Source organism: Oncorhynchus tshawytscha, linkage group LG02 (genome assembly GCF_018296145.1).
Source record: "Oncorhynchus tshawytscha isolate Ot180627B linkage group LG02, Otsh_v2.0, whole genome shotgun sequence".
Lineage (NCBI taxonomy): Eukaryota > Metazoa > Chordata > Actinopteri > Salmoniformes > Salmonidae > Oncorhynchus > Oncorhynchus tshawytscha.
The window spans coordinates 56,686,913-56,709,968 of NC_056430.1; the positions used below are offsets into that span (position 1 = coordinate 56,686,913).

The window sequence follows — 23,056 nt, forward strand, 5'->3', positions numbered from 1 at the left end:
AATGTGTGTTTACCGCCTTATCCCCTCACATCTCAGCAGCTATACTAGCAGAGAATACCCACAGCTGGATGAGTGGGACATTTTTTTTTCTTGGTTATGTTTTTTTTTTTGTGTGTAGATAAGAGTGCATAGGTTTAAAAAATGGTTACCCACAGTATTCATTTCTCAAATCTGTCCATCCTGCAGAGTGATTAGGAAAATGCCCCTCACTCTGCTATGGAAATTCCAACCAGACCACAGAATTTTGCTAAATATTAGCACCGGACAAACTCCCAACTCCCACGACTACATCACCTAAAACAAAGGTTCAAGGACATGGTACAACCTGGAAAAATCCCCCCTTTGGGGAAAATCCAATCTCTCCAACTGAGGGGAGATGAAGCAGAGTTACAGCAGTGAGTCTGACTTCCAAACATGGAGTTATAACCCACCTAAATTAATTTAATTGTATTACGCCCCACTAGAAAAACACAACCATGTCTCTAACTAAATACAACCAAGTCTTTAACCACAACCCACCCAAGAGAACCTGGTTGTGACCCATCAATCGAGAAACAGAGTGAAAGCACTAGTGGTAAAAAGCTCCTCACCTGGGTTTGCGGCCCCTCTGCCTGGGAGGAGATGGGGCGCTCTTGCATTCTGCAGGGGGCTTGGACAGGGGCGGGGCCTGCACCTTGGGTTTCCTCCCTCTCTTCACCTCTTTTGGTGCCTCTTTCGGCGACTTTACCTCCTTCACCTTGACCTCCAACTTCTTGGGTGCCTTAGACTTGCATGGCAGCAGCTCCTTCCCTTCTTTCTGCTGCCTCTTTTTCTTTGGTTTGTTGTCCTTCTCCGAGCCCTTGTGCTGCCAGGCGGCACCAGGCTCGCCCTTTTTGTCTTTTTTCTTTCGTTTCTTCTTCTTCGCCCGCCGCCCGCCTCCTCCATCGTCCTCCTCGCTATTGAGGGGTGACGAGGGGGCGCAGGGGCTGAGGCTGCCTGAACTAGTGCCTGCCTCGCCCATCCTGGGGTGCTTGGCGTGGGACATGCAGTGATTGATCTGCCCGCCTCCTAGGACCCTGATCTGGTCCTTGGAGCCTAAAGGTCCGCTGGGAAATGGAGTTTGTGCATTTTGGTCAGTGGCAGTAGAGGCTGCTGTAGCTGGAGTGTGCTTTAGTAAGTGGATAGTAGACATCTGGAAGAAAACAAGAAGATGTGTTAATGACTCAATGAAAATACCCAAGATAAAATAATAAAATGGGTGTCATGCCTCTATCTTCCACTCATAATGAAAGTAAACACAACTGTGGGCTTACTGCAAATGCAAATCCAGTCATTGTTCAGAATCAATACACAATGGCTTTAGAAAAATAACAAAATCACCAGATTTTACCACTGGGCTTTCTTTAAGTGTAGTCTTTCTCAGTAAAATTTGGCACATGACAAATGTTCATGTATCAAATTAGAGGTTTAAAACCCCAAAGCCTGCAAATCCTCTGGAATATTTAATTCCATTCTCAGAATTCCTTTACGGTTCTGAATTTCTTCAATCCTCTGCATTTCCATGTTCCCCTCTCCCTTCCTCAAATGCACTGCTGGGCTGTCATAATGCAGTTAATTATACGGAGAAATAAAATCTATACCCTTCTCATGACACATTATGACTAGCCCTTGAAATGAAAGATGTCAGTCAAGAGGGCCTGCGCTGGTCTACCAATTCTGTGATTTGGTAAGGATGTGCACAACCCTGACGTTGTGGGGGGAGGGGGGGCATTATTTGTTATGGGCGTGTCCAGATATTAAACATGATTTTGGCATGCATAGCCATCTGTACACGAGCTGAATCAATCCATTAGTGAAGGTCAAACACACAGGTGAAATCGGCATGCATCACCAGGGTGTCGAGGTCTGACCCAATTTGACTAAATCCGTTCCTCAATGCTTTTGTGTTAATATTGTTACAAAATTATGAGCACATGAAACCATAACTTTAGTCAAGACTCATGCCAAGAGGTTTACTTTTACAGCTATAAAGATACAAAAGCAGACCCAGAACTCATTAAAACTCAAGGACACATAAGGTCAGAGAGAAGTCCTTGAGTTTTAATATAGCAACAATATAATGTTCTTATAGCTTCACCAATTGTATCCATGAGCACTGAATCACTTCCAGCAGAGAATTGTGTGTAGAGAAGGCAGATATGGCACGATTCATGTGATATGGGCTAATATCGTCACGGGCCCATTTTGAGCAACATGTTATTTATAAACCAAGGCAGAGCACATATGGAGGGGTATATGGGACGACTTAGACATGCAATTTCTGCCGCGCTGCGTTTATTTGCAGCCTGCCTCATGCAGGTATGAGGATAATGTCAATGAAACAGACTCCCAAGCGCCAGTTGGAATCAGGGCTGTTGCCACGGAAACAGGGTCTGTACCAAGCTGCGGGAAGCAGCAACGTAAACACGCAGTCTCTGTGGTAACTCTTTCGTTGCCAGCTCGCGGGACTATTTGGCATTTCCCCCATTTAGCATTTGATTGGACAGACGCTACCCGATCGCCTGCATCGGTGAACAGCTGCTTTTTCCAGTCTTCAGGCTTGGTTGAACCATCGAAAGAGAGAAGGCCAACCACTGTCATTAGGACACAGCCTTGGTCAGATAGTCAAATTCCACACACACACCTTGAATGGAGCTCTTAGGATTGTGAGATGGAAAACACACAGGTTCAGCCTTCATGAAAAAGAGTGCCACCAAATAGTGGAGGTCTCAAAAGTGTAAATTATAGGTACAAATCGGCCTGGGCCCTCGGGTTAGAAGGGTGAATGACCAGTAGGAGACAGATGTACAGAACACACATTTATTACCACACAACAAACAGACACACATACACACTCGGCAATAGAAAGTAGACTGATGGAATAGATGAAAGTGAAGTGGTTTTCTGTAATGGAATGGAACAGGGAATCTATTTAAACATCAGCAAAGGCTAATAGCAATGAGGCATGTAGCACAGGCTAACAGTAATAGCACCGCTATGCAACACAATATAAATGACTACGGATTAGCATGTAGCGGCTAATAGCACTGGGCTAGCGAGCAGGACGTAGCACCGTAATCACACTATGTACATTAGCAGTGAACTAGCATAGGGCAGGGATATGCAATATGTATAGACATTAGCAGTACCTGGTGGTAGCAACACAGTGATCTATACAGTATGAACAGGGCCTGCTATAAGGCTAGGCCATAGCAGTAGGCAATAGCATACACTACATTACATTTTAGTAATTTTGCAGACATTCTTATCCAGAGCGACTTACAGTTAGTACATTAATCTTAAGATAGCTAAGTGGGACAACCACACCTCACAGTCATATTATGTAAATTGTTACTCAATAAAGTAGCTATCAGCAAAGCCAGATCTAGTAAGAAGGAAAAAAGTAATGAGACCAGAGGTGGCAGAACGGGGAACTCTGGTTTCAGCATAGCCTGAAGGTGGGGAGGGGCAGGTCCTCTTGCTGCTCAGTAGGCAAGTACCAAGGTCTTGTAGTGGATGCGAGACTGGAAGCCAGCAGAGTGTACAGAGGAGTGGGGTGACATGGGAGAACTTGGGAAAGTTCAACACCAGGCGGGCTGCAGCCTAAGTTACAGGGGTTTGATGGCACAAGCGGGGAGCCCAGTCTACAGCGAGTTGCAGTAGTCCAGACGGGAGAGGACAAGTGCCTGGATTAGGACCTGCGCCGCTTCCTGTGTGAGGTAGGGTCGTACTCTATGGATGTTGTAGAGAATGAGCCTGCAGGAGCGAGTCAATGCTATGATGTTTTCAGAGAACGACAGGGTGTTATCCAGGGTCAGGCCAAGGTTCTTTGCACTCTGGGAGGGGGACACCCTGGAGTGTTGGAGAGGTCTTGGATCGGGCAGGCCTTCCCAGGGAGGAAGAGCAGCTCCATCTTGTCGAGGTTGAGCTTGAGGGCCGACGTCCAAGCTGAGATATCTGCCAGGCACGCAGGGGGGAAGGAGAAAAGGAGTTGAGTGTCATCCGCATAGCAATGATAGGAGAGACCATGTGAGAATATGATGGAGCAGATTGACTTGGTGTATAGAGAAAAGAGGAGAGGGCTTAGAACCGAGCCCTTAGGGGACACCAGTAGTGAGAGTACGTGGTGCAGACACAGATCCTCTCTATGTCACCTGGTAGGAGCGGCCTGCCAGGTACGATGCAATCCAAGAGTGTGCATAGCCTGAGACACCCAGCCCTAAGAGGGTGGAGAGGAGGATCTGATGGTTCACAGTGTCGAAGGCAGAAGATAGAGATCTAGGAGGATGAGAACAGAGGAGAGAGTCAGCTTTGGCAGTGCGGAGAGCCTCCGACACACAGAGAAGAGCAAGAGCAGTCTCGGTTGAATGACCCAGCTTGAAACCTGACTGCTTAGGGTCAAGAAGATCGTTCTGAGTGAGAGAGTTGGTCAGACAGCACGTGTCACGTTTTTTGGTAAGAAAATGACGAACGGATAATGGTCTGTCGTTTTTGATGTCAGAGGGGTCGAGTGTTGGTTTCTTGAGAAGGGGAGCAACTCTGGACCATTTTGAAGTCAGAGGGGACACAGCCAGTGGTCAGGGATGAGATGATGAGGGAAGTAAGGATTGGGAAAAGGTCTCCAGAGATGGTCTGGAAAAGGGAGAAGGGGATGGGGTCGAGCGGGCAAGTTGTCAGGCGTCCGGACCTTACTAGTAGCAGGATCTGGAGAGAGAGAGAGGGGAGAAAGAAGTCAAGGCGTAGGGTAGTTCTATGTGAATGGGACAAATGGACTGAGTTAGGCTGAGTTAATGAGGAAAGGATGTCGTCAACCTTCTTCTCAAAGTGGTTGACAAAGTCATCCGCAGAACGGGAGGAGGGGGGTAGAGGATTAAGGAGGGAGACGGAAGAAAAAAGTTTCCTAGGTTCGGAGGCAGAAGCTTGAAATTTAGAGCGATAGGAAGTGGCTTTAGCAGCACATACAGAGGTTGAGAGGAGGGAGTGGAAGGTTGATCGGAAGTTTAGTTTTTCTCAACTTTCGCTCAGCCGCCTGTAGCCCTGTTCTGTAAACTCACAAACAGTCACTAAGCCAGGAGGGGAGAGCGGAGCCGTCCGGGAGGAAAGGGGACAGTGCGAGTCATAGGACGCGGAAGGATATAGCAGACGGGAGATAGAAGAGGAGAAGAGTAGTTAGTGGGAGAGAGACAGCGAAGATTGCAATGGGGCATGGCCATCTGGGTTATGGGCTGAGTAGCTAGAGGCAGACAGGAAAGGAAACAAAGTAGTGATCAGAGACCTGGATGGGGGTGCGATTAGTAGGTGAACAGTCTGTCGTAAAAGAGGAGGTCATGCGTATTGCCTGCCTTGTGATTGTGAGGTCAAAAGAGGCAAGGAGGGGAAAGAAAGAGTTGGAAAGAAATGAATCGACGGTAAAGGTTGCATGTGCTTCATTCTATGAATGACTTACTTACTAAAACTGTTGTTACAATAAGGTTTTTATTATTTTACTCTTACTGTAGTAGTGTAGCCCACTCCCGACCGATCACGTTGTACGAAAATCAAAATCTCCTAAATATTATTTTTTAAACAAAGCAATTATTAATTTAGAATTAAATAAAAGCCCCTTGGATATTCTCACAGATATATTATTAACCCTGTTATTAGCAGGACAATATATATTGGTCATATTGGTAATGGCTCCCGAGTGGCGCACAATGGGATTGCCTTGCAGTTCTCCAGCTGTATCCCCTATTCTGTATCACATCCGACCGTGATTGGGAGTCTATAGGATGGCGCACAATTAGCCCAGCATTTCTCTCCCTCTAAAAACAGAAATAAATGTTTTGGCCTTCACAAATATTATTTTGGCCTTTATACAGATTACAAATTGCTCACTTTAGTTAAAAAAGGTTTGAGGCCATTTTGGAGACTCTGTATTTTGATACTTTGTGGAAGGGGCCTCCCCAGTGGCACGGCTGTCTAAGTCACTGCATAGCAATGCAAAATGAGTTGCTACAGATACCTGTGCCGGCCGCCACCAGGAGACTCATGAGGCATTCTTTTGGTTTGTATTTAGAATCTTCCAATAATCCAATCCTCTATATGTAATTATTGGCGGAGAGTCACGTCATATTTTTTGACACACTGTAGGGCTACCATAAGCGGCATGAATCTCACTAGTGTTGAGTAATGTGCTGTTAAAAGTGGTGTAGGTCTTATTTAAAGATCATATTGAAGTTAGAAGCAATATGATTTGAAGCAATAGCCTACAACGTTTTGCACTGCTCTGAGACAAGCATGGGGACTGGTCTTGATAAATCAATGAGATTTATCATTTTGACTGAATCTCTGTTCAGGTCTTGGTTAGACTACAATTATGGTGTATAAATGTTAAGCTCTTATTGTAACCTTTGTTTAACGAGGCAAGTCAGTTAAGAACAAATTCTTATTTAGAGAGGACAGACTACTTCTTCCTCCCCATCGGGGAATTGAACCCGTCTCCAACGTGCCCGCACGACACGGGGATTCTTTAGCTAAATAGCCCACAACTGTAGCCTACTCCCATTGTACAGCGCCATATTTTCTGTTCCATCCTAACGGAAATGCAGAGGGTTTTTCATTTTTCTTGGAATTGAAACACCATAATATTAATCAAATTAACTAAGCAAAATCTCTTAAAATCAGTCCCATATACAATGTTCTTACAAAAAAAGTTTTAAATTCTCTAGTTCAAGAACTAATGAAGGCTATCAAATGCTTCTCAAAGATGCCCTCTGGTGGTCAAACTAGCACTAACTAACATTAATGGTACCAGTGGTTGGCACTTAAATAACGGGTCATAGAATTTTGCGGCACCACAAAAGCTGTGCTGCAGTACGTTGCAACTTTTAAAGGAAGAACCACTGCACTTATGATGTAAATGACACCTGCTAAAGGTGTCCACATGCTTTCCAGACAAAACAGTTTGTGCACATATTATTACGACATTTAGTGACGTTTTTGTTCGTTTTGGACTTCGGCAAGGGTTTTCTGGCTGTTCAGGCACACTATATTTTTCACCAGGCAAGCAGAATTCAGTAGCCGAAGTCTACGCCCCATCATCAGCGATTGGTCAACAGTAGGGATTCCTCAATGAAGTGCCTGTTGTTATTCAATGAGAGATGACTCGTCCTCGTGCAAATGTTTTCACTTGAGAAAAACTGCACAAAGTCAGATGCAAAATTGCGTGACTAAGATCTCCTCGGGCAAAAACGTCAAAATGAATGACATTTTATTGTCACTTTTTTCAAATTTTTCAAGCAAAGGTACGAGTACACTCGTTCGGTTCGCCTAGCCAAGCTCAACTAGGCGCCAGCCGAACTGAAGCACGCTGAGGTCTTAACCCACTCAACATTCACCAGTTTGCAAACAATGGGCAAGGCTGCAAACAGCCAAACTGGCAGCGCAAAAACTGAAAAAGACCAAAAAGACCATGGCTTTTTGTCTGAGACAAAATAATATTCCTCCATACCACTTCCTTCCATGACATCGGTCTGTCACTATCCCTGTCAAATCCATCCAGGCTCCTGTCTCCAGAACCACAAAGCTGCCGGCACACTGTTCTGAGGCTTCATGGCTCTACGTATCCCATGTACTAGCGACTGCACACACACACACAAACAAACGCACGGCGGCACGCACACGCAGCCCCTAGTGACGTGCTGCAGTGTACTCGCATGCAAGCCAACTCTGTCGACCACACAGAAGCTGCCTGCAATCAAATTCCCTATGAATCAATACAGCCTTCTGAGCTGTCGATCGCCACAACTGCAGCCAGGTCAATGTTTCCCCCATGCTACTTCCCTAAACACATTGGCCGTGTCCGAATACCCATACTACTTACTAATTGTTGCACACTATTTAGCACGTACAGTTTAGTAAAAATTATACAGTATGCCACGGCCTGCACTGCAGTATTTTACTTTATTTAACTAGGCAAGTCAGTTAAGAACAAATTCTTATTTACAATGACAGGCTACCAAAAGGGGAAAAAAGCCTCCTGCGGGGACAGGGATAAAAAAATTAATACAATTAAATTAAAATATAGGACAAAACACGCATCACGACAAGAGAGACAACACAACATAAAGAGAGAGACATATAAGACAACAACATAGCAAGGCAGCAACATATGACAACACAGCATGGTAGCAACACAAAACATGGTACAAACATTAATGGGCACAGACAACAGCAAAGGGCAAGAAGGTAGAGACAACAATACATCACGGAGTAATGGCTCCTGATTGGCTAAGTAGTTGCGGCACGGCCGGGTGTGGGTGGAGTTTTCCAAATTCAACAGACATGCATCGCACTAACCAGCCTGAAAATAGCTCATTTCCAATTTGATTTATTTCTCTAAACTTTGAATAGAATAGGAATGGAGTTATAGGCATAATTACACATTTGACCTATAATGTAGCAGACCATGAATCCCATCAGTCATTTTTTAAAATAGGATAGAAGACAGAAACAGATCATTTGGTTCCATTTCAACATATTTATTAGTGAAACCAAACTGCTACAACATATTAAATAAATCAAAGCCTAGTACACACACACACACACACACACACACACACACACAAAAACTTTTCAAGTATTAAAATCAAAATGCTATTGCACAGAAAAATGTTGATAGTCAGGTGCATCGCAAACTCAGAACCGCCAGACTGCAACCTAATAAAAAAGTAAAGCACTGATCATTGGAAACAAGATCAGAACGACTGCTAAGGCTTGATCCATAAATGAAATAGGTAGATTAGCCTACCAAACTAAAACAATCCATACGCCTGATTAACATGACATTAATAACGCAGCCACATCCCGAGTCCCTGGGACTGACACATTCAGAAATCAAAAGATGTTTTAGTATTTAGTTTTAAAGCTCTGACAAGAGAACAAGGAATACTTTCAGTGAGAAAACAGAAAATAACACTTCTGTTTTCAAAGATGCAGCTAGCCTGTGATGCAATACTCGTGATCATTTTAAAAGAGAACAAAAGCTACTTAGCCTACATTTGAACACCATGGTAGAAGCTTCGGGTATCTCCCTAATTAAGTTTGGCTACTTGAAGAGAACTAGGGCCTATCACTCGCAGCACACCTCTTCCAATGCATTGTGGAAAAGTGTGCATCGAATTCTACTACTGCGCATTCGGAAAGTCTTCAGACCACTTGACTTTTTACACATTTTGTTATGTTACAGCCTTATACCCAAAAAGAATTCCCGCAATCAATCTACACACAATACCCCATAATGACAAAGCAAAAACAAATGAAAAATAACTGAAATATATCATTTTACATAAGTATTCAGACCCTTTACTCAGTACTTTGTTGAAGCACGTTTGGCAGCGATTACAGCCTAAAGTCCAAATCAAAATGCATTGGTCACGGGGCCTCCCGGGTGGCGCAGTGGTCTAGGGCACTGCATCGCAGTGCTAGCTGTGCCACCCCAAAAAATTATTGGTCACATACACATGGTTAGCAGATGTTAATGTGAGTGTAGCGAAATGCTTGTGCTTCTAGTTCCGACAGTGCAGTCATATCTAACAAGTAATCTAACAATTTCACAACAACTACCTTATACACACAAATGTAAAGGGATGGAATAAGAATATGTACATATATTTATATGGATGAGCGATGGCCGAGCGGCATAGGCAAGATGCAATACATGGTATAAAATACAGTAGAAACATATGAGATGAGAAATGCAAGATATGTAAACATTATTAAAGTGTCATTAAAGTGACAAGTGATCCATTTATTAAAGTGGCCAATGACAGCAATTGCATCATCTGTGGACCTGTTGGGGTATGCAAACAGAAGTGGGTCTAGGGTGGCAGGTAAGTCTGGAGGTGATATGATCCTTGACTAGTCTCTCCAAGCACTTCATGATGACAGAAGTGAGTGCTACGGGGCGATAGTAACTTAGTTCAGTCATCTTTGCCTTCTTGGGTACAGAAACAAGGGTGGTCATCTTGAAGCATGTGGGGACAGCAGACTGGGATAGGCAGCGATTGAATATGTCTGTAAACACACCAGCCAGCTGGTCTTTGCATGCTCTGAGGACGCGGCTAGGGATGCCGCCTGGGCCAGCAGCCTTGCGAGGGTTAACATGTTAACACTTCGGCCACGGAGGAGGGGCCCGCAGTCCTTGGTAGTGGGCCGTGTCGGTGGCACTGTATTATCCTCAAAGCGGGCAAAGAAGGTGTTTAGTTTGTCTGGAGGCAAGACGTCGGTATCCGTGACGTGGCTGGTTTTCTTTTTGTAGTCCGTAATTGCCTGTAGACCCTACCACATATGTCTCGTGTCTGAGCCGTTGAATTACGACTCCACTTTGTCCCTATACAGATATTTTGCTTGTTTGATTGCCTTGTGGAGGTGCGGAGGGAATAACTATGCTGTTTATATTCAGCCATATTCCCAGACATCTTTCCATGGTTGAATGCGGTCTCTTGGGAATGACGCTACAAGCTTGGCTCACCTGTTTTTGGGGAGTTTCCCCCATCCTTCTCTGCAGATCCTTTCAAGCTCTGTCAGGTTGGATGGGGAGCGTCGTTTCACAGCTATTTTCAGGTCTCTCCAGAGATGTTTGATCTGGTTTAAGTCGGGGCTCTGGCTGTGTGCTTAGGTTCGTTGTCCTGTTGGAAGGTGAACATTTGCCCCCGTCTGAGGTCCTGAGCGCTCTTGTGCAGGTTTTCGTCAAGGATCTATGTACTTTGTTCTGTTCAGCTTTCCCTCAACCCTGAAAGTCCCTGCCGCTGAAAAACATCCCCATAGCATGATGCTGCCACCATGTTTCACAGTAGGGATGGTACTAGGGTTCCACCAGATGTGATGCTAAGCGTTCATGCCAAAAAGTTCAATCTTGGTTTCATCAGACCAGAGAATCTTGTTTTCTCATGGTTTGAAAGCCCTTTAGGTTTGAGACCCCTTTTAAAACAGCCATCGGTTTTCCGTATATATTCACAATGCAGCTGTGCTGCTGCCAGCAATGATTTGCGTCTCATCCCTTTCAGATGGTTAAAGCACTGCACATGTTACCATTAACGTACCTAAATTCCACCTCCAAAGTTTGCATTTCCTTCTCATTTCGCTTCTCAAAGTATTGCCATAAAGGACTTTGCTGTTGTTGCTTGCCTTTCTCTGCCATTTTTCCAGCAGTGTTAATGATGTAGTGGTGTAGAGTCAACTCCAAAATAATTGATTCCTCGACTCTCATTTCTGAGTGTCAGGATTTCATTCCACTCGGAATCGACTCCTAAGATTCAGTATTTTTTGGAGCGGATGAGACTGATTAGTTGCCATATTTCCGAGAACACAGATACTTGCATCTTTCATAGCGAGCTAGCTAGGGACAGAGAGAGAGGGCAGGGGCACAGTACAGGCACATATTGACATTCATATTGCACTGTACAGCTTTACCTACAGATTGGGGATCAATGAAATGGGGTAAAGCTGTACAGTGTAATACAAATGTCAATACACACAATGACCTGACTGGGGAGGTGATTTCACACATTCACAGTCCCTCAATAAGAGCTACAACACTAATATTTGTGTTAACTCTTCACAGTTGTTTTCTGTGGGTGTCACCGATTAGACTGATTCCCCATTTCATTGCTTCACATTCCAACCTTGTTTAACATTATCTAGTCTGCATCACTTTCAAAGAGGTACTTTTATTTTGAAGGCAAACCGCAAACTCCACTATTGTGCCTAATCCTTATCGTGGCTAGCTTCACAACACATAACCCGGTCCGGTCGAGCCTGACTAGCCAGATGAAGCTAGCTGGCTGCTTATAACATTAGCTTTGGGCAACAGGATTAAGTAGCTGGCTAGCTATTTATTGAACTGAAGTTCAAATCATACTTACTCACAAGGATTCCTAAATCATTGCTATAATGAAAAATGACTGCAGTTTCTACTGTTTATTGTTTTCAGGCTGGTTGAATTGGTGCAAGCTAGGTACCAAGCTATAGCTAGCAAATAATGCTTTATTACTAACGCGGTATTGTAAACACATCGTTCATGGCCAGTGTTTGCAGACTTTTTTGTACAGCTTTGACAGTGCTACTGATAGTAGTGGTGGGTGCTTGGCTTGCATATGCACATTTAGAACACACAACATTCTATAATAGAACTGTGTTATTTGACATGTCAAATTAAAAGTTTATTTAACGTGTCAAATAGTGTATTTGTCAAATAGTGTTATTTGACGTGCATCTTTTTTGACACACAAAAACACAAACGGCGTTCCATTGCATGTTGTGAAGCTAATAGCAGTGACGCTATTACTGTGTAACTCCGGAAGGGCAACATCTGAAAAAATGTGTACTTGGTTGTGTGTACTGGTGCTCAACCAGTCGCGAAAGCCAACATCCACAACAGAAAACGCGGTTGACTGTCAAGGGCAATGAATACCTTTATTTTGGCGTTAATGGATTTCGCATTTGAGTTGTCGTCGTTGAAATGTTCTTACTCTATCAAATGACTGCTTTACTTTGTTGACATTGTGGGCTAGGATAGGAATGCTGTGTTGCACGTGTAGCGCAACATTTTACGTGGCGTCATTACGTTATATAGGTATGCCCGTCGGCTTTGACATCGGTTTTGCACGTCGGCGTTAAACTAGACAGACATCAGGCCGACATCGATGTTGGCATTTTTAGTTAATATCGTCCGATTCCGATATGTTCACCGATATATCGTGCATCCCTAGAAAATACTCTTCATAACTTTAATTTGTTTTAATGCTTTTCTGATTTTTTCTGGCCTCGCATGCACGCATCATTTGTCTTTTAATGCATTGCTCAACTAAGGTTTATTCAAATTTCTCATTTGAAATGTATACCTTGCTATAGTTTCTTCTCTCTCACTCTCATTATAACCTTAGGCCTCCCATGTTTTTGGGTTATTCAAAAACAACTTAACTTTGCGAGCCTAAAACTCTATTAAATTCATTCATTGTTTGATAATGAAACAGAGCAGCAGAAAAAATCTAGCATGCATTAAACTGAAAAAGTGGCTTATTAACACTAGAACTGCTTGGCCTTTCAGCCTAAAATACCTGCTAGAGAACGATGGATAAATAGTGCATTAACTACTATAAAGGATTAATTGCATGAAGAAATATTTGTGGAAATAAAATTGAGATTAATTATACAAAACATGTCTTTGACTCAAAGTCATACAAAAGAAAAGTAGGCCAAAAGCCTATTTTCGTTTAACTTACAATACAAACATAAAGTTTATCAAATGGATTACACTTATTTGTAGATGTGATTAGTAAGAGTTATGGGAGTAATTCATGAATTCCAGTTACAGCTGCTTTTGACAAAGTAGAAACAAAGATAATAATAATAATAATAATAATAATAATAATAATATGACAGGTGCACAAGTGAAATTATTTGCTGCATTCCTAAACAAAAGCACCAGTGCATGAACAATTTTAAAGGATGAATTGCATAAATAAATATCATATTTTAATCTTAAGTTCATTATGTTACTAGTTTTTGCTTAGTAGCCAGAGCAATGCTGCCGCGTGAGTGGTAACGTGCTGAAAGCATGGACAGCACGGATATCCTTGGAAAAAGTGACATTTGGAGAAAAAAAACTGCGCACCTCTTGAATTATGAGTTATTTGACAAAAGTAAGTGTAATAGAAACAGCAGAATGTGCTCTTTCACATACTTTATAGAAATCAAAGTGATGACCCTTTCCCTGTATCTGTAAATAACAAGATGCCCCCATCTTTTCATGTGCAATTTGACAACTGATAGGCCGAATATTGTCACTCATCAGATTTTTGTCCATTTAAATCTTGTCTATAGGCTAACTCTTATTATGAGTGAAATTAGTTGTGATATAGTTTAGGTGTTGTTTCGAAGGGGCCGGCTGTGCAGGCTGACTGGCATCGGTCGTTTCCCACAAATCAAGTTGGATAGAGTCGAGGATATGTTTTGCATTATTCTAAAAGGCCCACTAACACATACCATGTTTTTTGTTTCCCTTACAATAAATTATATTATTAAAGAGTTACAGTAATTAAAACAGTCCTGTAACAGCTTATTTTTACAAAGTAAAATGTAAAAGAGAATGGTATCAACCCCCAAGGCGCGTTTCAAATTATTTGCTGCTGATGAAGGCATAAACTCATTATTACACTATTGTCTTTCTAAATTAAAATCAACCTCTTCGCCCTCCTTATCATTCAGTTATGCCTAATTTAAATTAAATTGTGAAATAAGGTGCAAAATTATCTCCCATTCATCTATTTGTCATTCATTCAGTGAGGAGTGAGAGACGAATTAGCCCCTGGCTGGGTACCACAGCCTACAGCACATTGGGTTGGCAGGTTAAGTTAGGAATAGGTGTGGGCAGGGGGGGACAGGTAAAAAGGCTCTAAATACTTTGTTTGTGATTTCAAAATTCTGACAAATAAGCAGTGTAAAATACAAACATTTAGGAACAGTCAGGGAAGGGGGTGATTTTTTTTGGTACAAAATCAAAATGTCAGTGGCCATTCTAGTGTTAATATGCCAAGTCATTCATAACTAATTTCGAGAAAATATAGCATTTGGGCTTCTACAACAAACAATAAGACCGGTGTGTCCGCTATAAAACTGGACTTTGGCAATTGTCCCAGATCATTTACCAGAGAGAAAAAAATATATAATAATCATTCTGACCAGCTATTTTGTGCTGCTTTGGTGAAACTTAGGTCTGTATACATTGTCCTCTTGCTTTGTGTAAAACAACATATTCATTGAAATAGGCTATAGTAAATATATGGGCAATATACTCAGAATGTCAACCTTGAACTGTGGCAGCCTGATCCAATTCTGATCGAAGTAATTGTTTGATTGTGATTTTTTAACCTTTCTAACGATACCCTTTTTAATTCTCAAGGGAGGAGTGGAGCGAGAGGAAAGTGGAGGGAGAGGAAGATGGAGGAAGAAGAGAACCTCACAGCTTACTTTGAATGTGGATTCAGACCCCTTTACTTTTTCCATATTTTGTTCATTTATAACCTTATTCTAAAATGGATTAAAATTGTTTTTTTGTCCTCAATCTACACACAATAGGCCATAATTTTGGCAAATGTATAAAAAATTACAACTGAAATATCACATTTACATAAGTATTCAGACCATTTACTCAGTATTTTGTTGAAGCACCTTTGGCAGCGATTGCTGCGTTGGGTTTTCTTGGGTATGACGTTACAAGCTTGGCACACCTGTATTTGGGGAGTTTCTCCCATTCTTCTCTGCAGATCCTCTCAAGCTCTGACAGGTTGGATGGGGAGCGTCGCTGCCCAGCTATTTCAGGTCTCAAAAGATGTTCGATCGGGTTCAAGTCCGGGGCTGAGTGCCACTCAAGGACATTCAGAGACTTGTCCCAAAGCCACTCCTGTATTGTCTTGGCTGTGTGCTTAGGGTCGTTTTCCTGTTTCCCCATAGCATGTTGCTGCCACCACAGGGATGGTGTTTCATCAGACCAGAGAATCTTGTTTCTCATGGTCAGAGTCCTTTAGGTGCCATTTGGCAAACTCCAAGCAGGCTATCATGTGCCTTTTACTAAGGAGTGGCTTCCGTCTGGCCACCCTACCATAAAGGCCTGATTGGTGGAGTGCTGCAGAGATGGTTGTCCTTCCAGAAGGACAACCATCTCCACAGAGGAACTCTGGAGCTCTGTCAGAGTGACCATCGGGTTCTTGGTCACATACCTGACCAAGGCCCTTCTCCCCCAATTGCTCAGTTTGGCTGGGCGTCCAGCTCTAGGAAGAGTCTTGGTGGTTCCAAAGTTCTTCCATTTAAGAATGATGGAGGGCACTGTGTTCTTAGGGACCTTCAACGCTGCAGAAATGTTTAGTTACCCTTCCCCAAATCTTTCCAAAACTTCTCTCCTCGATAATCAGCTGATAAAAAGGTTATGGACATGTTACGAGTATTTGTTTCCATTTTAATGATTGTCAATTTCATCTTCATACTAGCATAGCTGTCCCATTCAAACGTTACTTTCAATTAATTATCTTATAGCCTACTTTCAGCTAAGCCTAAGGTAGGCTTTGCTTTTTTAAAATACATTTTAAGGACAGGAGAAATATTTGCTTGTGCCTGACATACCCTGATGGCCTTGATTGACAGGTGCTTTTACTGGGGTGTGCGAGTTCGTTGATTCTTTCTATAAGCCTATATGTCCATTGTCTCCTAAATGCTCACGTCATGATTTCATCTTGTAAAATCTTGTCACCAAAAGCACTCAAAACTTTTACAGATGCACAATCGAGAGCATCCTCTCGGCAGCTGCTCCGCCCACAACCGTAAGGCTCTCCAGAGGGTAGTGAGGTCTGCACAACGCATCACTGGGGGCAAACTACCTGCCCTCCAGGACACCTACACCACCCGATGTCACAGGAAGGCCATAAAGATCATCAAGGACAACAACCACCCGAGCAACTGCCTATTCACCCCGCTATCATCCAGAAGGAGAGGTCAGTACAGGTGCATCAAAGCAGGAACCGAGAAACTGAAAAACAGCTTCTATCTCAAGGCCATCAGACCACTAACATTGAGTGGCTGCTGCCATACATGTAAAGAAAAATGTATCACTAGCCACTTTAAACAATGCCACTTAATATAATGTTTACATACCCTACATTACTCATCTCATATGTATATACTGTACTCGATACCATCTACTGCATCTTGCCTATGCCGTTCTGTACCATCACTCATTCATATATCTTTATGGACATATTCTTCATCCCTTTACACTTGTGTGTATAAGGTAGCTGTAGTGAAATTGTTAGGTTTGATCACTCGTTGGTTATTACTGCATTGTCGGAACTAGAAGCACAAGCATTTCACTACACTAGCATTAACATCTGCTAACCATGTGTATGTGACAAATCAAATTTGATTTGAAACCGGAAAATGTAAGCTACAATAGGAAATATTGTAAGCTAACTGAGGAAATATTGACGTAACACAAACAGTCATATTTAGACAGCTCTCGGCTGACAGAAACCACAATATTAATTAGCTAATAGCAATTACTATTTATAATCAATCACATCACGGGTGAGCTCAACATTGATTAAAATAATTTAGTAAAACACTTTATAGAAATCTAAAGTAATCTGACAATGGGTAGTTAATGTGCGCAGCCTTGTTGGTCTTTCCTGTCAACAAAAAATAAGAGACTAGATGAGTTTGGCCTGTTTGCATGTTGGAGGGGGTGTGTCGTCTACGATCATTCACTTCCCTTCATTCACTTCCGGAAGTTTACTTGAAAGATGAGTGAGCCATTCCTTCACCTCATTATAACATCTTTGGTCTCGCAGATTACGTGACACCCAGAATGCATTGTATAATGGCACCACACATAGCTGGCAAATAGCTTAGCATTAGCTCATCATAATCAGTACAACCTTCAAGAAAGTATTTTAAACACATAGGTTGCCATTATAATAGGAATGCATTATTTCTCACCGGGACTTGAAAACATGTGAATAAAATTATAAATACATTATGCTCCATATATACATCATGCTACAGTAGAAACAACTACATGATATACAGAAAATAAGGCAGTCACTTTGATAGGAATGCACACATGTCCAAAGTTATTATTTGTAAGGGAAACAACAATGGAGGCAATGCGAGCGCCAGCCAGAAAATGTACGAATTCATGCAAGACTGCGCAAATATCTGCATACTTGATGTGTGGAAAAAAATGGGGAAGGGCTCTCCTCGAAGAGGGAGGTTTGTCCGGCTCAGTAAAACTTCAAACAAATTGTCCGCAACACTGAAATGGGCTACTTCTATGTGAATTAATGAGGAGGCGGAACACAACTCAATTCAAACTGTTGTTAGAAAATACAACTTGTTAGAAAATCATTTGAAATCGGCAAGTTGAAACATAGCCTATAAATAATTAGCTGGCAGCACGTGTTAACTGTCCTGTTGCGTAATAATCACATTTTGGAACAGTGAGTGCATTCTGAAATCCTGTGCATAAAACAACTCACGCTGGGGCAACCGTTAAGATACTTGGAACTCACGTATGCAAAAGGTTATTATTATTATTATTATTATTAGTGTGGGTGCTTATATTTGTCTTGTTACACACAAGTATAATGGAAATGTGTTTTTAGCATATCCAAACTCCCCATGACACAGCAACAGGGAGTGGGGTCATGGCCAGGGTCGCCATTGTTCAGCACCCCTGGAGCAATTAGGGTTAAGTGCCTTGCTCAAGATTTAGGGTTAAGTGCATTTCCAGCTTTGTCATCTCCATAGCGCCGGCCCTGTACCAACAAACCACAATATGACGTTTGGGTGTTTTGTCAACCAGTCTATTGCCTTTTACTGTACACCTAGTGCCAATGTTAGAAGATTGGGTAAAATAAACAGACATGGTCACAGGAGCGTCTAGCTAGCACAATCAGTGCAGTGATGAGGTATAGGCTACATCATATTCAGTTTCTCTTTTGTGTTACCAGAGAAACATACATAAAAGACTACGAAACAGACGGTCCACAGATTGAATAGTTGATCATAAAAGTACAAAAATGTAAAGATGGTGCACTTTTGATGAGCTTGCAGCGAGATGAGATGTTTTCCACAAATTAGTCTTAATGTACCTGTAAGGTTGTCAAAAATAAATAAATCTGTTCCTAAAACATTGTTCCTCCAATTATCTTTTAGGAACGATATCAGCATCGTGAGGAAGGCGCAGCAGCGCCTCTTCAACCTCAGGAGGCTGAAGAAATTCGGCTTGTCACCAAAAGCACTCACAAACTTCTACAGATGCACAATCAAGAGCATCCTGGCGGGCTGTATCACCGCCTGGTATGGCAACTGCACCGCCCTCAACCGTAAGGCTCTCCAGAGGGTAGTGAGGTCTGCACAACGCATCACCGGGGGCAAACTACCTGCCCTCCAGGACACCTACACCACCCGATGCTACAGGAAGGCCATAAAGATCATCAAGGACATCAACCACCCGAGCCACTGCCTGTTCACCCCGCTGTCATCCAGAAGGCGAGGTCAGTACAGGTGCATCAAAGCTGGGACCGAGAGACTGAAAAACAGCTTCTATCTCAAGGCCATCAGACTGTTAAACAGCCACCACTAACATTGAGTGGCTACTGCCAACACACTGTCAATGACACTGACTCTACTCCAGCCACTTTAATAATGGGAATTGATGGGAAATGATGTAAATATATCACTAGCCACTTTAAACAATGCTACCTTATATAATGTTACTTACCCTACATTATTCATCTCATATGCATACGTAGATACTGTACTCTATATCATCGACTGCATCCTTATGTAATACATGTATCACTAGCCACTTTAACTATGCCACTTGGTTTACATACTCATCTCATATGTATATACTGTACTCGATATCATCTACTGTATCTTGCCTATGCTGCTCTGTACCATCACTCATTCATATATCCTTATGTACATATTCTTTATCCCCTTACACTGTGTATAAGACAGTAGTTTTTTGGAATTGTTAGTTAGATTACTTGTTCGTTATTACTGCATTGTCGGAACTAGAAGCACAAGCATTTCGCTACACTCACATTAACATCTGCTAACCATGTGTATGTGACAAATAAAATTTGATTTGATTTGATTTGATTTATTCCATTGAGTAGCCTTGTTCCCCTTTATTACACCTTATTGTGTAATATCCAAGATGGCGTAGCAGTGCAGACGTGGTTTGTCATTTCCTTTCAATCCCTTTTCCATTTTTAAATTAAATATACCTTCCGGTAACTCTCCTCACCCAATGTGATACGGATCTGCAATTTTTTTTAGACCTTATAGCCAGAACCTCCATCGGGAGCTAGCCATCAGAAGCTAAACAGCTAATTAGCTACTAGCTATTTAGTCATTGTCAGCCACTGCCAGCGGCCTTTACCCTCCACACAGACACCTGCCGTTTTTTAGCCTGGATAATACTTGCCAGCCTGCCAGTATCAGACTGTTTTCTCCACTACAATGCCGGATTCCTGCCGTAAGCCCTGGACCATTTCTCCTGATCACCACAGCTAGCTAGCTACCTGCTACCGAGTGACCCAGCCACGAAGCTAGCTCTGAGCCAGGCCCACCTCCCGGCCTACTCAGTGATCACTCGGCTACACAGCTGATGCCTCGCGGACTCTACCCTAACACGGCTAGAATCCACTACTCCACCGGATCCTTGCCGTAAGTTCTGCATCGGATGATCCCTGTTAGCTAGCTGCCACCGATTGGCTATGGTGGCTAACGCTCCTGCCCCAAAGCTAGCACCAGTTAGCTGCGAGCCCGGCTAGCAAACAAAATTACTACAACTACAATACCTCTTTCGCCATCTGGCCTGGACCCTTTGTCGACACAGCGCCCCACTGTACCACCACAACTGGTCTGCCGACAGAACTCCATCCGCTGTGCCATCAACCGGCCTTTGCCGGACGTCGCAGCAGACGCTTCTACTAACACCGGCCTTCTAACTTTAAACGCTGTGTCTCCCGCGTGCTAGCGTAGTAATGACTACCCCGCGGCTTACCTGTTCCATCTATTGCTGTTCAATTGGCTACATAGCTGCATAGCTGATGCCTGCTGGACTGTTCATTAATCACAGTACTCCATTTTGTTTATTTTTTGGGGTTTATCTGTCGGCCACAGCCCCGAACTCAGGCCCTGCGTGTAGTTAACCGGCTCTCCCTGCCCATTCATCGCCATTTTACCTGTAGTGGCTGTCTTAGCTGATTAGCTGTTGTTGTCTTACCCGTTGTCATACCTCTCCCAATCAACGCCTGTGATTGCTTTATGCCTCGCTTTATGTCTCTCTCAAATGTCAATATGCCTTGTATACGGTTGTTTAGGATAGTTATCATTGTTTTAGTTTACTGCGGAGCCCCTAGTCCCACTCAACATACCTCAGACATCTCCTTTGTCCCACACACCTCACACAGCATAACTAGCGCATCCAGAGATGCAACCTCTCTTATCATCACCCAGTGCCTGGGTTTACCTCCACTGTGCCCACACCCCACCATACTCGTCTGTACATTATGCCCTGAATCTATTCTACCACGTCCAGAAATTTGCTCCTTTTATTCTGTCCCAAACGCACTAGATGACCGGTTTTGATAGCCTTTAGCTGTACCCTCATCCTACTCCTCCTCTGTTCCTCGGGTGATGTGGAGGTTAACCCAGACCCTGCGTGTCCCCAGGAACTCTCAATTGTTGTCTTCTGTAACTGAAAAAGCCTTGGTTTCATGCATGTTAATATCAGAAGCCTCCTCCCTAAGTTTGTTTTACTCACTGCTTTAGCACACTCCGCCAACCCTGATGTCCTTGCCGTGTCTGAATTCCTGTTTAGGAAGGCCACCAAAAATTCTGCGATTTCCATACCCAACTATAACATTTTCCGTCAAGATAGAACTGCCAAAGGGGGAGGAGTTGCTATCAACTCCAGAGATAGCCTGCAAAGTTCTGTCATACTTTCCAGGTCTATGCCCAAACAGTTCGAGCTTCTAATTTTAAAAATGATTCTCTCCAGAAATAAATCTCTCACTGTTGCCGCCTGTTATAGACCCCACTCTGCTCCCAGCTGTGCACTGGACACTATATGTGAATTGATTGCCCCCCATTTATCTTCAGAGTTCGTTCTGTTAGGTGACGTAAACTGAGATATGCTTAACACCCCGGCAGTCCTACAATCTAAACGAGACGCCCTCAATCTCACACAAATTATCAAGGAACCCACCAGGTACAACCCCAAATCTGTAAACATGGTCACCCTCCTGACAAACTTGCCCTCTAAATACACCTCTGCTGTCTTCAACCAGGATCTCAGCAATCACTGCCTCACAATCTTAAATAAGCATGCCCCATTCAAAATATGTAGAACTAAGAACAGATATAGCCCCTGGTTCACTCAACTTGACTGCCATTGACCAGCACAAAAACATCCTGTGGCGTTAGCATCGATTAGCCCCCATGATATGCAACTTCTCAGAAAAGTCAGGAACCAATATACACAGTCAGATAGGAAAGCAAAGACTAGATTTTTCAAAAAGAAATTTGCATCCTGTAGCACTAGTTCCAAAAGGATTTGGGCCACTGTAAAGTCCATTTAGAATAAGAGCACCTCCTTCCAGTTGCCCACTGCACTGAGGCTAAGAAACTAAATAAATCAAATCAAAGTTCATTTGTTACGTGCGCCGAATACAACAGGTGAAGACCTTACAGTGAAATGCTTACTTACAGGCTCTAATCAATAGTGCAAAAACATATTAGATTAAATCTAGGATAATTGAGAATTTCAAAAAGCATTTTTCTACGGTCGGCCACGCTTTCCACCTGGCTACCCCCCCGCTTCTCCTTCACCCAAATCAGCTGGGCTAGACAATCTGGACCCTCTCCAATATTATCAGCCGAAATTGTTGCAATCCCTATTACTAGCCTGTTCAAACTCTCTTTCGTATCTCTGAGATCCCTAAAGATTGGAAAGCTACCGCGGTCATCCCCCTCTACAAAGGGGGAGACACTCTAGACCCAAACTGTTAGAGACCTAAATCCATCCTGCCCTACCTTTCTAAAGTCTTCGAAAGCCAAGTTAACAAACAGATCACTGACCATTTCAAATCCCACCCTTCTCCTCTTTGCAATCTGGTTTCAGAGCTGGTCATGGATGCACCTCAGCCACGCTCAAGGTCCTAAACGATATCATAACCGCCATTGATAAAAGACAGTACTGTGCAGCCGTCTTCAATGACCTGGCCAAGGCTTTTGACTCTGTCAATCACCGCATTCTTATTGTCAGACTCAATAGCCTTGGTTTCTCAAATGACTGCCTTGCTTGGTTCACCAATTACTTCTCAGACAGAGTTCAGTGTGTCAAATCAGAGGGCCTGTTGTCCGGACCTCTGCCAGTCTCTATGGGGGTCCCACAGGGTTCAGATCTCGGGCCGACTCTTTTCTCTGTACA

General features: G+C 43.0%; 1 protein-coding gene across 8 annotated transcripts in view; it reads right to left on the reverse strand.

Moving 5' to 3' along the window:
* The window catches only part of chd6 (chromodomain helicase DNA binding protein 6), a 108,871-nt gene that overhangs the window by 74,044 nt on the left and 11,771 nt on the right, over nucleotides 1-23,056 (reverse strand). For all 8 annotated transcript variants that reach the window (XM_024444724.2, XM_024444715.2, XM_024444705.2 and 5 more), the window contains exon 3: nucleotides 591-1,171. In XM_024444724.2, coding sequence (XP_024300492.1) covers nucleotides 591-1,171 — 581 coding nt within the window. The remainder of the gene's footprint in view (nucleotides 1-590; nucleotides 1,172-23,056) is intronic.